General features: G+C 46.9%; 2 protein-coding genes across 2 annotated transcripts; both read right to left on the bottom strand.

The window, feature by feature from the left end:
- Positions 1-39: 39 nt before the first annotated feature.
- ppp1r27b (protein phosphatase 1, regulatory subunit 27b) lies at positions 40-1,529 on the bottom strand. The gene is made up of 3 exons (XM_027012329.2): positions 1,072-1,529; positions 810-960; positions 40-671 (listed from the first exon to the last, which is right to left on the bottom strand). Exons 1-3 carry the CDS (start codon positions 1,301-1,303, stop codon positions 551-553), a joined length of 504 nt encoding a protein of 167 aa, XP_026868130.1. The 5' UTR covers positions 1,304-1,529; the 3' UTR covers positions 40-550.
- A 1,045-nt stretch (positions 1,530-2,574) lies between these two features.
- On the bottom strand, positions 2,575-15,030 carry p4hb (prolyl 4-hydroxylase, beta polypeptide). Its single transcript, XM_035524518.1, has 11 exons — positions 14,736-15,030; positions 13,135-13,341; positions 11,975-12,108; positions 11,402-11,539; positions 9,840-9,944; positions 9,608-9,733; positions 9,272-9,472; positions 7,967-8,087; positions 6,757-6,938; positions 5,115-5,225; positions 2,575-4,095 (listed from the first exon to the last, which is right to left on the bottom strand). Exons 1-11 carry the CDS (start codon positions 14,878-14,880, stop codon positions 4,030-4,032), a joined length of 1,536 nt encoding a protein of 511 aa, XP_035380411.1. The 5' UTR covers positions 14,881-15,030; the 3' UTR covers positions 2,575-4,029.
- Positions 15,031-15,495: the final 465 nt, after the last annotated feature.

The following is a 15,495-nucleotide window of genomic DNA, read 5'->3' as shown; positions in this document are numbered from 1 at the left end:
GTGAATTCATTCTTTGTTTAAAAAAGGAAAACAATCCAGTTTACTTAAAAAAAGCTTTAATAGAAAAAAGTATAAAAAATTAAGACTTAGCATAAGGCCATGCAAGGTAGGAACAATAACCGGAATTATAACTACAGTGAAAAGTATATTTCGGGATAACAAACATGCTAGAACAAAGCTCTCATGATTTTTTACAAGGTCAAAAGTGCTACTTTTAGGATGGTTAATAACCTTCCATCACACAAAATGAAATTAGTTAACAGACATTAAAGATTTGTGTGCAGTTTTCTACACAGGCTATATCAGTCACCGACGCAAGAGTGATTCCACATGAGCAACAGTGCTGCAACTTCATTGTAGTTAAACACTGTAGTCTGCCCATATTCCAGGCCTAGACTAGTGTAACTAGGGGCACCCTTCAACAAGGAATCCCAAGAGTTCCACCATAGCAACAGTGGCTTCTCCCTAGTTCCATTCCGGCCCTTCTATTGGTGTGGCAACTGAGAAGGAGGAGGAGAGAGTCCAGTTGAGGCAGGAGGGCAGTGCCAGCTCAGTCTCCACCCACCCCGAACAGCTCCACGAGCTCCTTGCAGTCTGCATCAATAAGGTCTGCAGGCTTCTCACCACATTCGTTCTCTGCCTCTTGATCAGCACCTAGAGATAGCAGGTACCTGAACCATAAAGCAGTAGAATCGTGTTAGCTTCATGAAACAGAGAAGGGATGGGCAACTCTCTCCCCCACCCCCCACTGGTCTGTAATCAGCTGCTATAGACAACCAGTCTGCACAAAGAGAGAGCAGAAAACTCACTTGGCAATCTCGGGAAAGCCATCGCTGCAGGCCATGTGCAGTGGCGTCCATTCTTCCTCGTCCCTCTGCATGATGTCAGCCCCATACTTCACCAGCAGCTTGACGCACTCCAGGTTCCCCGAGAGCACGGCCTCGTGGATTGCTGCCATGCCTGCCGGGAGGGAACGGCACACTCAAACAATCCAATTCAGGCAACTCGATTGCCAACCATGGTTAAGTTACAACATTCAAATGAAATCTGCGAGGGCGTACGGTATCTTACCAGAGTGGTAGATGGTGTCGAGGGTCACCCTCTTGGTCCGGATGAAGCATCCAATTCTCTCGAGCTCTCCGTGGCGAACGTAATCCTGGAAGAGCACATCGTTGGGGAAGTGGACGTTGCGGACGGGCTTGGTGGATTTGTGAGGGTGACAACAGGGCTTGGGGCGCTCAGCCTTGGAGCTGCAGCCTTGGTAGGTCACACTTGGGGTCAGCGGGCACTGATAGTACTTCATCTTCCTTAGTATGTTCTCTTCGTTACTCACGGAACAAATCTAGAGGTTTATAAGCAGATGGTCAAGCATGCATCTTCTTCAGAAGCGTTGCCTTCCTTTGTGGTTGTACTGGGATTCCCGCAGTCTTCTTGAGGCTTTGTGTTAAGCTCTAGACTGCTTGTACTTAGTCCTCCTGAGGTGTTGCAGATCTTTATGTCTTGCTGGTCAGTAGTGAGGGTGTGAATGGCTTCGTGCTCTATATACCCCTCTCCAGACTATTTTTGGACCATTTTCTCACAGCTCAAGTAACAGAATTGGAAGATGAGTGTCTCTTGGCCCCACCCACCCACTCAGCCTTCAGGCCTTCTAAACGACAGCAGCTGTAAACTCATCCCACCTTCATCGGTAAACACACAATCACATATAGCTTGGAGTCACACACTGCACAGGCAGGCAGTAATGTCTAGTAAACAACCAGGATGACTTTGGTAAAGCATGCCAGGACCAGTAGAGGTCAACAGCTTTATCGTGACTTTCAGCAATAGTGCTGACAAAAAGCCAAGAAATAAAACGTTTGCCAGTAAAAGGGACTATTTGAAGCCCTCACTTTAGATCATTACCATGCAGTGACGCCACAAAGCTGATAATGTCCACATTTAATTTAAAACTACCTGATGAGGTTACAGTTAAGCTCCACCCTTACAGCTCTGCAAATGTATTACCAGACCACTATAACATTTACTCATTAAGGACAAAAGGTAATAAGCAATTACTTATCCAAACAATCTTAAATTAGAAAGCTTAATACTGTTATATTCACTGTCTGATCAAGTCAAAATCCTGCATCATATTCAAAACAATATTCAATTTGTCTGGGGTCAACTAATTTATCTACATCCAGCTCATTGACATTCACAGAACTACACTTGCATGATAGCCACACTTGTATCAAATTTATGTGCACAATTTTGCAGTATTCTTAGTGCAAGGATTTTCATTACTAATAAACTCTGCAAGTCCAGGCAAAGGCATTGCTGGGATAGTAGGTCGTCAGAAATTCAGCTTGAGATGTCCAGGAGAGCCACAATCCCTCAGGAGGCCTTTACACTGAACTTCCCTTAGTCACAGGCTCCAGTATCAGGTTTAGCGGGACAATATCTAGCAAACATCTTTGGTCAGCTATGAAAGCAATAGTTCATGGAGAAGGGACAAGTTCTGAAATTCTGACTTTTCAGATAGTGAAGAATAAGCAACAGCTGAAGGGACACACAAAAAAAAACCCAACAACCCCAAACATGTCACCATTTTGTTGTTTATTCAGCCACCAGTTTACTTTTCCACATCAGTTTGAAAATGATGGAATGCTTTGTTTCTGTTCACTCAAAACAACTTTCCATTACAACTTTCAATTAAGGGGGGGAAAAACAAAACAAAACAAAAAACAAAAAAACTACAAACAGAAAACCTTTACAGATATCCCCCCTATCTAAAGCCCATCCCCTTCTACAACCCTGTAATAACCCTCCCACCCTCCTAGAAACATCACCCCTGATATCCACCCCTCCTAGAAAAATGAAGATCATTAGCAGGTAGAAAAAAAAAAAAAAAAAAAAAAAAAAAATCCACATCCCTGCTCCTGGATGCATGAAAACAAAAACGTGATTAAGTTACTCGCACATGTGCTTCTCCACCCTGCTGCCCAGGAGTCCTGGTCTCAGACCCAGGTGGAGTAAGGGAGATGACTCAATGGGACAACCGAAGGGCTGATGAGCAGGTAAACTCTTCCCCATCTTTCACGGAGCTGCTCTTAAGCCGCTAATCTGCCACAGTTTGAGTAACCAATATACAGAATCTCTGGGGGCATAATGAAGTGCTACAGGATTGGTTGCCCCCACTCCGAAGCCCAACGTACTGAGGAGGTGGGGCTTGCACGCCGGCCAGCCACCCACCCTGGTCCCGGGCCCTCAAGCAAAAATGATTACACAGAAATCCATCAAAATAAAATTTAAAAATAATTAAATAAAACATACCAATCACACCTATAAAAATAGTTCAGTAGCCAGGTATTGATTTGTTGGAAAAATGTACCAAAAAAAAAAAGGGCTGAAACATGGAAAGCAGAAAGGGAGAGGTACCCAAGATGGGTCACAGCAACACCTGTATGAATGATAACGGCCCGTTAGACAGTACAACGCTCGGATGAATGTCCTAGTGAGTGAATGGCCCCAGCACCCTGAGAGATCCTTCCATCCCAGTCACCAAACTCTGATGTGGAGGAACAAATTAACTGGTTCACTTTTCCTTCTCCACACCATTTATGTTTAGACAACAAATTAAACTGCAAAGTCTTAACACTGATCTCCTTGACCAGCAGAGGTGGTGGGCTGGTAGAGAGCTAATGAACATTACATAATAAAAGCCTCAAAAATCTGAGGATGAACAAGCTTTAATGCCAAGACAGGGGTTACACAGTTAGGCAAAACAGAAAGCATTAAACGCTTCCTGTATATTTCTCTTCCTCCCCCACCCTTCTCCGATGCCTGTCTGTAAAGACAGAGTCGTCGGTCCGGGCTGGAGACTGGTCGAGGTCGGAAATGGTTGCCGTGGCGGCGGGTTGCCTAGCAGAGGCCCAGTAGCTGTGGGATTGGTTGGGAGAAGCTCGAGGGCTCCCAGGGCGGGGAAGGGCTTAGAGTGGAAGTGGTGGTGGTGTAGGGGTGTGTCTCCTCGTTTCCTCCTCTCCCCCACCCTTATAACTCGTCGTGTCCTTCATCTGCGTCTGAATCAGCATCCTCTGTATCCTCGAGATCCAGATCCTATGCAAAAAAAAGGAAAACGCCCATCCAACAAACTCCCGTTACCAAGAGAGGCTTGGTGCCTTTTTTGCCAGGAGTTACCAGCTTCAATCAATGACATGCCAGTAAAGAACAAAGCAAAAAACCCTACATTAATACCAGTTGAAAAACTGCCTTACCACAAAGACGCGTTGTACATCTATTTGCCAAAGAACTAGCTTGTAGGAAGCACATAGGTGATGTGTCTGGGACACATCTATGTCCATCAAAAGACAGGAGAGCACAGCGCAAGATCGGGATTGGATGAGGGTTTTGGGAGGGGCAGTTTACAGCACAAGCCCTGGAAGTGTGTTGAAGTTGGCAGGAAGATTTGGGTTCTTGTATGAACAGGAGCAAGACAGGCGGCGCTTGTTTTACCTGTGCCACCTGTTGGCATCTGACTCGGGGCCAAGTGCATACACATTCGCACCTCATTAGCATTCTTGGTTATTTTAAAGACTTCCAACCTGTAAACTATAACCGCAAGGGAGATGCAAATAGCAGGTGCCCTGGACTTGCATCAGAGCTGTTGTCAGAAACTTAACTCCCTGGTTTGGTGTCAAGGTTAACGCCCCACCAGTCCCATGACTTAAACTGGCACCCAAGCAGAAGAACTGACGAATCTAGGAGCCCTTCATCAATTTGGTTATAGCGTGTAAACACTAAAGTCTACTCATATTGCCTTCCAGGACAACGAGGGACCACCAGGACCCACTGGCAAGCCCAGTAACACTGGGCATTAATCATTTGGCAAGTGCGACATGTTTGCCACCCACCTTTAAAAAAAACCAAAAACAAACCCCACCACACCCTAGGATGTGCATTTTACAAGCACATCAACAAACCCAGCTCAAGGGACCTAACGCATGGTTGCATATATCCTGTGCTTGCAAATGGTTTTGAAAACCTGCGTCTACTCCGACAACCATTACATTTGTCTCATACATTTCAGCTGAGACTTTGTCTATGGAATCTAATGAAGCCACAGTGATTATACTTACGTCGACCTCATCATCCTCATCATCTCCCACGGGTGCACCACCCTCCTTCCCACCACTCTCCAGGAACTTGGTGAAGCCCTCTAGAGTCCGCTCCCCACTGTAGTCAATTATCTGCAAACAGAGACACAATGAACAGTGGGGTAATGGAACATGGTACCAAATCTGTGTTCAGATGCCAAGCAGCTATCTACCGTTACTCCAGATACACTGAACATGGTTTGCTTATTTGGTTTGTACATAAGGTACAAACATTTTTGCAGTTTTGCTCCTGTAAACCATGATTTTGCCTCAACATTCAGAAACTTCCAGAACACAACTTTGAACAATGCAAGTGTTTTCACAAGGAAGTCTTGTTCTCTTAAATGTCTGCTTATGAATGTGGCACTCGCAAGAAAACAGCAACAAAAACCACACGCGCAAAACTGCCTCGTCAAACTCCAGTGGCCCAGCTTTCACTTCACGACTGCCAAGTGATGCATTACGAAGGTCTACAGAAACCTTGATTTATAGCCACGGATCAAAAAAAGGTCTATAAAAATACCACTTCCAACTGTTGAAGGCCATCATTCCAGATGAGGCATTTGAGGAGGCAATCGTTTTGCTTCTCTCTTAAGGAGAGGCATTAGAAAGTCTCTTCTCCTCCCCCTCCCCCCATTATATTCTTAGCAGTAACAGTGACAATGAGCTGAATCTCACCCAGGAAAGCACCATCCAGACAAAACCCCGAGTACCACTAAGGCAACTCAAGTGGATCAGAACCAGGCTGGTGCGGCTACAGGGTGCAGCCCCATAGGAGCTGAACCCCTTGCCACAGGACTCAGGACAGAAAACCTGCCATTAGAAAGGCCTCGAGCTTGCCGGGTGCGGTTTTGACTGGATCTCCTTGGCACACAATAGGGCACTAGTCTCTGGGTCAGTTGTCTCCAGTTCCCCACCACCCATGTTGCCAAAGCTGTAAACAAGCCATCCTAAGTTAGGAGGCCAGTAATTCCGGATAGGGAGTTTGTGGACCATTGCGCACACTTTTAAAAATAGACCCCACCACCCGTCCCAGACTTTTGGAAGGGTGCAGGGGAATGTGAGGAGACCTTTAGGGGGGGGATTGGGAGAGATGTGGTGTGTGAATGCAATAGAGAAGCCAGTCTGGATGAGACCACAACCAGTAATGCATCTACTATTAAAAAAAAAAAAAGCCAGCTATCAAAATGCACACCAAACCAGTGAGACAGCCCCTTTTCTGCAGCTCATCAAGAATGTCTGAACAACCCCATCAAATTCTGGAGATCAGCAATATACACCATTTGGTCTAGAGCAATATTAAATATACCGATTATGACATGCTGTACCTTCATGTGACATAAAATAAATGGGGAGATACAAAAAGTCAAAGAATTAGCTTGTCAGTTTAGTGCTTAGAGGTAAATCTACAGGTTTGATCCACTCCCTCCAAGAGGAGCCTTGTGTAAACAGGCTATATATTTGTTAAATTATTTTAAAGTCCATCTATAGCTGCTTTAGAAATGACAAGAAATCTGAAGTGGTTTTGATTTGCACACAAACTGGCTTTCACTGACTCACTCCTTTGCTGCCAGGCTGCATTCAACATCTACCCAATTAGCACGTTGAAACCAGATAGCCTCACCTTTCTCTCCTCGCTGGCAGGGAAGAACTTTAGCGTGGGGAAGCTGTGGACCTTGACTGCCTCGATCTCGTTGGCTGTGGAGTCCATCTTGGCCACCACCACATCTGGGCTGTCCTTGTACTTCTCGCCCAGCTGGTCCCAGATGGGCGCCAGCTGTTTGCAGTGACCACACCAGGGGGCATCTGCAGGAAAGAAGACTGGTAAGTATGCAAATTGCTACCACCATTCAGGCTTGCTGGTACAGTAAAGCAGAAGACCTTAAAATGTTACACATGACCAGCTACACTAAGGCAGAGCAGAGATGCTTCTCTCCACCATGCCAATACTGCACATCTATACACAAAGCGGCAAAGAGCAGTTAGGTTTTGGGGAGCATCAGCTAGCCAGCAGCTATTCCCATTTGCAACATGCGACTTGTTTTTGGACAAGCATTGGGGATACAGAAGAATGTACGGTCACGAAGCAAGCCAGAACGTGACTAATGAATTGCTTCTTATTTAAGTGACTGGGGTTATGATGAAGTAAAAAATTTTTTAAACTCCTCTTCAAGTCCCAATTCTAAGAACTGGAGATTACTAGAAAGCACATACTACTAGGGGGGGACAAAACAAACCCACACCACACTGTCTAGGTAGGCAACATTTTTTTGGTAAACCAAAACAACGATGACAAGTGCCAAAGTAAGAACTCCACTTGATCGTCAAGTTTCTTTTCCGACTGAAAAGGTTTACCATCAGTACAATAGCATGCTGGAAAACTAATAGTTGAGGACAAAGGAAACAAGCAATGAAAAGCAGAAGGGAATAATTTGTCCAATAACCAATTCCTCTGGTTTCATCTACAGGTCAAGCACCAACAGCTCTGAAACTCCTGCCATGCCCACACCCCCATGCCAAAGCAGAGGCCAGCAGTTGGCACATGCCAACCTTTAGCATGCCAACAAACGCCAGTCTCAACAGGGAAATTCCAAAGCCCAGAGGGAGCCACCCCCTTCCCAACAACTGGAACAGGCTTCCAGTTAGACTGGGAAAGAGTGGGGACGATGTTCGCTTGGGGTGACCAGTAGCGTTCCTGAGCGGGGATTAGAGGGAAGGGGACAGGAAGAGGCAGGACAAAGGCATGAAGTGGAGAACCTCAAACCCCCCCCCACACACACACACAACAGGCCAGCACAAGTCAGGACTCTCCAGCGAGGAGAGAAAAGACTTACAAAACTCCACAAAGACGTTCTTTTTGGGATCGAAGACGATCTCCTCAAAGTTCTTGCCCACCAGGACCTTGACTGGGTTCTTATCCCAGCCCTCAGGAAGGTCTTGGCTCATAAGATGGGGCTGTGGATAAGAAAGGAAGGTCGCATGTAGACTGGAAAATGCTTGGAAAAATACAAGAAAACAACATCATTCAAATTCAAGTTATTTTACGTTTCTCACTGGACTCTTGACCTGATTTAAAACCAACCAGGCCCAAGTTACTGCATCCTTTAGGTTTTGCAGCCTGTAAGTGCACATATTTCTATGCTTTAGGGAGTGTAGACCTGTTTGAAGTCTTACACAAAGACTAAAGCTATTGATAAAATTTTGCTTTTATAGACGACATGAGGTCCATTTTCATTTGTATCAATATACTTGAGAAAATTCTCCCAAGTTACACATGCGCAAGTAGTGTCAGGCCTTCCCAGTCAAGCCTGTTCTACACTTTCCTGTCAGTTTTCACAACTTATTTCATTCCTTTACTCCAGTGTCAGTTCGTAGGAATGTGCACAGATTTCACAAACATTTCACAAACTCGGCTTCTTGGCCTCCAACCTGGATATAGTCAGCACTTCAATTGTATGAAACAGTCAAATATGAAATTTAATGCCTGATCTCAAAATCAAGTGTTCCAATTCACTGCTCGTGACAACAGCTTGGAACGAAGGCCAAACTGATGCCTTGAAGTGATTGGCATTGCGCAGAATGTTCCTCAAAAACACTGAACTCAATGTTAGACGTTTGGTAAGATGCCTCTCCATCGGCCTCGCCCTTCAGAACCGGTTCCATGATAGATGTGGAATGAAAAGTACCCACTGTCTGTGGTGTGCTTCATGCCATCTCCTCAGACCTATGAGCTGCTCATAATTTGAGTAAATATTTTTGCCAACATGACCAGTTTCAGGGATGTGGGGATTAGTGCGTCACATCCAAGATGCGTAAACCCGCACACCATTATGCTACAAGGTGCCCACGAGCGGAGGTACTTATCCCTAGGTTGCTCTGGTAGTGAAGCCACTGTCAACTAACCCCCTACCCCAGGGGTATGTCTCAACATGCTCTTAAAAGCACCTTTGAGAGTCAAGATAAAGGCCCAGACCTTCATTAAAATCACTGAACAGGCAATCGTACTGTATTTTAACTTGAGTCCATGAGCAACCAAGTACAATTTCAGGCTTTAATCTCTATGGATTGCCATCAAACACCAATGGTTAGGCAAACAGCTGCAGTCATCACGGCCGTCGATCTCGTTGGCACAGGCATACCTTCAGTTTGCCCTCCGTGAAGGCCGTACAGAAGGCCACGACGTTTTCCGCCGTGATCTCCGGCGTCTCTGGCTTGTACTTGGTCATCTCGTCCTCGAGGGTTATGAGGCGCAGAGCTGGACACTCCTCCTTCTTCAGGCCGAAGAACTCCAGGATGCGCTGGTTATCATCGACGTCGCTGTCAATGAAGATGAAGAGGATCTGGAGGTGTGGGGAGAAGGGGTACAGATTATGGAACCATTAGATTATTAAGGCACTTCCATTACACCCTGGAGCAGCACAGCAGGTCTACAGCCCGCCGCAGACCCAACAGTTTGACAACATTTGACAACCCACCTTGCCCTTGAAGCCTGTGGCAGCCTTTTTGAACTGGTCCAGCTTCTCCTGGAAGTCCTTGCTTGCTTTTGGCACAAACAGCAAAATGTGGGATTTGATGTCTCCACCAAAGATCTTGGGAGCAGTCTGCAGTGGGCAAAGGAGGAATAGCCATTGTAAAATGCCACCCATGCCAATGGTCAACAGAAATACATGTCAGATTACCTGCTTTGGGGGGACGGTCAGAGGTTACCTGCTCAGTGAACTCGATGACCAGTGGGAGCTGATTGGCCTTGATGTAGTGTAGGAGGTCCTCTTTGGTAATCTCACCATCATACACGTTACGACCCTCATCAAACTGAGAGAGCGAGAGAGCTTCAGAATAGTTTGTATTTCTTTGACACAGTGTTTCAGTATAGTCAAACATTACATATCTTCACACATTCCCAATTGTTGCCTTTTTGTCCACTTGTCTATAGCCCCATGACTTCCATGACACCAAGCCTACATGTTAAAAGGTTTTTGAAACACAGGGATACAGCTATGGTGACTGGAGAGTGACAAACCACAGAAACATGAAGCAACTTCTGCAGACAGTCGGGGGGAGTCAGGATGGGACCAGAAGAGTGCCAGAGAGAGAACTTGTACAATAGTTAGGGTGGGAGATCAGAGGGCAAGACTGCTTAAGGCAAGGGGTTAACGTGTCAGGAATGTCAATGCCTCATTATGGGGAGGGTCAAGCGCAAACAAGCACTTAAACACTGAATTCACTGACGAACCTCTCAACACAGAACACAGGGCAAGAATAGAGCCTTCATACTCCAGTTAAAAGGATAGGATTTTACAGGAGTTGCACACCATTTTAGTGTGCGATATATATCTACATAGATAAAATTAAAAGTAGTAGAAAAAGGATTCGTCATGGCTATAAAAAATTTAACTTATGCTTTATATTGTCTTTGGTTTACATATAGCTGAACATTACATGCACTTAATGTACTAGAGTTTAATTCTTACATAGAAATAAAAGGATATACTACAGTTTTCCTATTTATATTATAACCCCATCATATAGCCTGGCAGAGAAACAGCGTAATGAACAGGTCATTGTTAATTACTTGAAGTCAACAACAAAAAATTGTTAAAACTGAATTTAGATACAATTTCAAATCATTATTTGGTTACTCATTTACATATCTACTCAAGTTGAATAGATGAGTTTATGAAAAGTCTTGTATGGTTTTTAAAATCACTTGTCCCCACCTGACCCTGGGCAGGTAGCCAAAAGTGGCCAAAAGCAGGCAGGTTGCTGGAGACAGAATTGACCCACCACACTGGGTCAGGCTAACTTTAGCTTGGGGCCCTACGTGGTGCACTGGACAGTGGGGATCAAGGCTGGGGTCAGGTTGCCGGGCTCCGGAGGAGACGTGAGGGAGGTGCAGGGCGTGCGGGCACATGGCCTCAGGGGTCAGCTCGAGCAATGTGGAGCACCTATCTCCCCGAGCCAGCTGGAGCTTTGCATTCCAACAGCAGCAGGGCTGGCGACCAGCTTGCAGAGCAAAACCACACGTCACACAGAGCATTCCCACTGCTACCGATCAGACTGTCAAGTGATTGGCTTCAGGTTTGGCAATTGTACAAAAACATGTAAAAGCAGCTTATTTGGTTTTTACTGTATTGGCGGGGGAAAATATTTCTGTGCAAGTACTGCCAGATCAGGCTCCTGGGGCGTTTCACCGTATACTCCTGATATAAAGTGCATGTTTAATAGGTGTATCTGGTATTTCTATATTAATATTAAATTCAACCATTTACCTTCTTGAACAGTACAACAGCATCCTTGGTGACCTCGAACTTGGAGAAGATGGCATCGTCGGAGGTGATGCCAAACGGAACATCGTCGACTGCCTCCGCTGCTTTGATGTAGGCCTTGGCGCCTTCAGACTCCACGTCCTACCAGCACAAGAAGGCACCCCCCCCCACCACCATTATCGGGAGCACACTACTCAGTCCACTGGCCTGTGTAACGTGTTCATGGCGGCCACTGGCAGATACGCCTGCCCAAACAATGAAGGACGGGTGAGAGTCGGGGGACGGGCGGCTCAAACGTGCCGATGACTGGACTGTGTAGCCCCTCCTGCTAGACACGCAGGAAACTTCAGAAATAGCTGAACAATGGAGCTAAAAATCACTTGCACGGCTGCTCAAGGTTGGACACGGGTTTCAGTGAACTTGTAACGTGTGCTGTGTCTAGACAGGCAGGCTTCTAACATTGCCTTCCTGCTACACATGAATACAACGCAGATTATCTTAACCTTGAAGTCTAGACGGTTCAAAAAAACTGATTGTGCTAGGAGGTTAACACACATGATTCTAACAAGTCCTCACCTTGAAGAAACCGATGACCGCAACTTCGTTGTCGGCGATCAGCGATTCGGCCTGGGCGACGTCTTTCAGTGTGGGGGCGGCGGGTCCCGTTCGCTTCTTCAGCCAGTTGACGATGTCATCGGCCTGACGACCAGCTGCAGGCGCACGCGGGACAAAAGGAGTCATGTGACTGAGCAGTGACGGGCTGTACACTGGCACAAAGCGTGAGGGGTGAGAGGCTGACAGTCTGGAGGCTGCACAAGTTTACACACCCCGTATTTGACAAAGCACTCAACAGAGGAAGAAAATACAGCTCTCATGCATGACACTGAAAATGCAGGCACAAGGAAGTTAAGTACCGCAGCGTGCAGTCACGGGCTGTCCTGGAAGCCCCCAGACCACTTTTAAATTGGGTTTTTAAAAGTTTGCCCACATTTTCAAAGTGACCGTGCCGTAAACCAGATTACCCGGGGTGGACTCCTGCCTTAACTGGCTGTAATCGTCCCACAGACGGGGCCACGTAGGTGAGGGGAGGAAACGCTGATGCAACACTGCAACAGCAGCAGTAAGGTAGCCTGGTTTCAGCACAGCGGCCATGCGAATTCCAGGACTCTGCCCGACTTCTGGAACCCACAGTGTTTCACCGTTTTTGTTCAGATCAGCCCTGCCGAGTCTAGACCGGTGCTAGAATTCTGCACAGAGAAAGCTCCCAGGTGCCGCACAGAGGCGGGATTTGTCTGCAGGGAGACGGGCAGCGGAGTTCCTCATCGGGCTCTGGTTACACATTGCTCGGGGAACAGGAGCCCCAAGTCCCCGCCCCCCTGCTGGAAGAGGAGACCACAGGCAACGTGAGGACCAGCACATCTCGCTCAGCTGGCCCAGACAGCCAATCACACAAGCAGGTTGTGATTGCCCTACACATCTGATCAGCAGCAATTGGGGAAAGGAATTGGGAAGCACCAACAGGGCAAGGGGCACTAAATCACACTGCTCAGTTTCATCAGCACTGCTCACCGATATGACCAGCAAGACCTAAGCAGGACATGACCGATTACAATGCCTTTCACTGTGCAAATGGTCATAAATCAGAAACTAAAATGATATCCACAACAGAAAAAGTCAAGGAGCCCATGAGACCATGGCAGAACAGCAACAAACATCCAAAAGTGCATCATCCTCACCCGTGTATTCTTTGGGTGAACTCTTGTCTCCACCCTTGAAGAACTTGATGGTGGGGTAGCCACGCACCCCGAACTCCTGCGCGAGCTCCGTCTCTTCTGTGGCGTCCACTTTGGCCAGGCGGATGTCTGAGCCATCCGCCTTCAGCATGCCCGCGGCCTTGGCGTACTCGGGTGCCAGGGCCTTGCAGTGCCCGCACCATGGTGCATCTGTGACAAACGACAGCATCACAAATTAACCTTGGCGCCAGTGGCACACACAATACTCTAAAAAAGTAAGACGACTGCTTGGCACAATACAATACTCACATTAAATAATAAGGGGACATACACAATTTGTATTGATTCTTCTGGGGGTAAAAAACTTTTTTTGATTTTATGAAGGAACAAAATTAATTCGCTTGCTATTAAATATTCAAAAGTTACTTGAAACGGCCGGGTGTTATGCATGGTGAACCGAAGGTTTTTGCACTGCTGACTGTTCACCGAGCGGTTTAACTTCCTCGTATGTGTCATCGCTGTAACAACGCGTCCTGTTGGACGGAAAAAGTCCAAAGTTCACGGCCATTTCGTTCGCACGCACGACGCGTCGCAGTTCATGCGAAGATCCGCTCACGCTCTCCGCGTGCTCTACCGAATGACGCCCGCTGCTCGTTGGCCGTTCACGCGCGAGACAACTTTCGTGGAGTTAACGCCGAAGTACACGTCAACACCGACTGCTGGGAGAGCGGAGTAGTCCGCGCGTGCCCGCCCACTGCACGCCGTGTGCCAAGAGACCCGAGCCGCCCCCCCCGCGTTCACAGAGGAAGTCAAACTCGTGGACGCCTCTGAATGGGTGCGCTCGGGGTGCTCCACGACAAGCCCGTGAAAGGCCAGTGCGAGATTTAAAATGGAGACGTTTGTACGCGACTCAAAGGGCAATTTAGACTGCAGCCGACACCTACCGACTATCCACGTCCGATGCACGGGGGAAGAGCTTACAGCTCTACGGGATGCCGCGATAAAACTTCATCTGCTTACAGAAGTGAAACGGATCAAGTTACCACCCGAATATCGCAGGTTGTTGACGGCTTAGCCGTTATCCAAGTGATGAAACTAATGTTACTCCAGTACCAACTAGTTACAAATTGTGTGAGTTGCAAGTTGCGTCAAGTTGATCGTATGGCGAAATTTCTCTGTAATCGTAATATACAAACGAGAACCATAACGCTTATCTTAAAACATGAGCCATGAAGGATTGCAACACCTAGTCAAGTCACTATCTAAACAAAGCAAGAGCTAGGCTTAGTCCAACTGTTAATAACTAGGAACTCACGTTACCCAAACACGCAAGACTGACTGGCTAGGATGGAGATCTCTGATATATTACTACTCAAACGCATCTGTAACCTTTGGATTAGCTACTTGGTCAACTACGGTAGTAAAAAGAAAACAAAAGACCCGTGCATTAGCCCACGCTCGTAAGTCAGCAGGCTACAGCAAACTACTGGCCTCTCGGGTTTGGCCCCTGCGGTTTGCATGTCTGTCTACAGAAACGCGGAGAGTTAAGGCACCGTCACCGAGCGCGCTTTGCAATGCAAATCACGGGCGCGAACACGACTCACAAAACTCGACGAGGATGTTCGGGTGCGCCTCCAACGCCTCCTCGAAGTTGGTCTTCTTCAGCACCAGGACGTCCTCCTCCTCCTCCAGGGGGAGCGCAGCCCTGTTCGCGGCCACCAGCGCGCAGAGCAGTAGGAACTTCAGCATGGTCGGACTCAAAAACCCGGCTTCTTTTTACAAGCGGTACGGCGCAGGGCACACGTCTTCCTCACGGAACAGTTTGAGGAGTTTGTCTGAATTTTGAAGCGCTCGTCTGATTTGTTTGTGTGCGCCGTTACTAACGTGGCAGTACGCGCAGGAAGCAGGGAGGCGAGCCGTCCTGCGCATGCGCATTTATCGGCTCCTGTGCCGTTCGTGTTGAATTGTGACTGGACCGCGCGGCTTCCTGCACCTGGAAGTGAATCATGCCGTCCCCATTACAGGAGGATTTATTTTCTCCCCTTCACTTATTGCAGTTCAGTTGCCTTGCGATATTTCCGTCTGGTTCCTTTGTAATTAAGGCTGACCTACCCGACAAACCTCCATTCCACTTCAATAAAAATGCTTTGGGAAAACATTCGCCTGCAGTAGTAACATTTTCCCCCGTCAAAATGTACTTGAGGAATAAGCTAATTAATCAGCAGCAGGAAGAAAATCCACTAAAATAAGAGGAAAAAAAATCCCTCTCCACATATTCATCGGGAAATATAAGTAAAATGATGTCTCCTCATTATCTTAAGTACTAATATGAAATTTCCTATTACTGCACTTGTGAACCGCTTC

This window comes from Electrophorus electricus, chromosome 1 (assembly GCF_013358815.1).
Source record: "Electrophorus electricus isolate fEleEle1 chromosome 1, fEleEle1.pri, whole genome shotgun sequence".
Lineage (NCBI taxonomy): Eukaryota > Metazoa > Chordata > Actinopteri > Gymnotiformes > Gymnotidae > Electrophorus > Electrophorus electricus.
The sequence above is the reverse complement of the archived record's forward strand: the minus strand, read 5'-3'. Positions and strand labels throughout refer to the sequence as shown.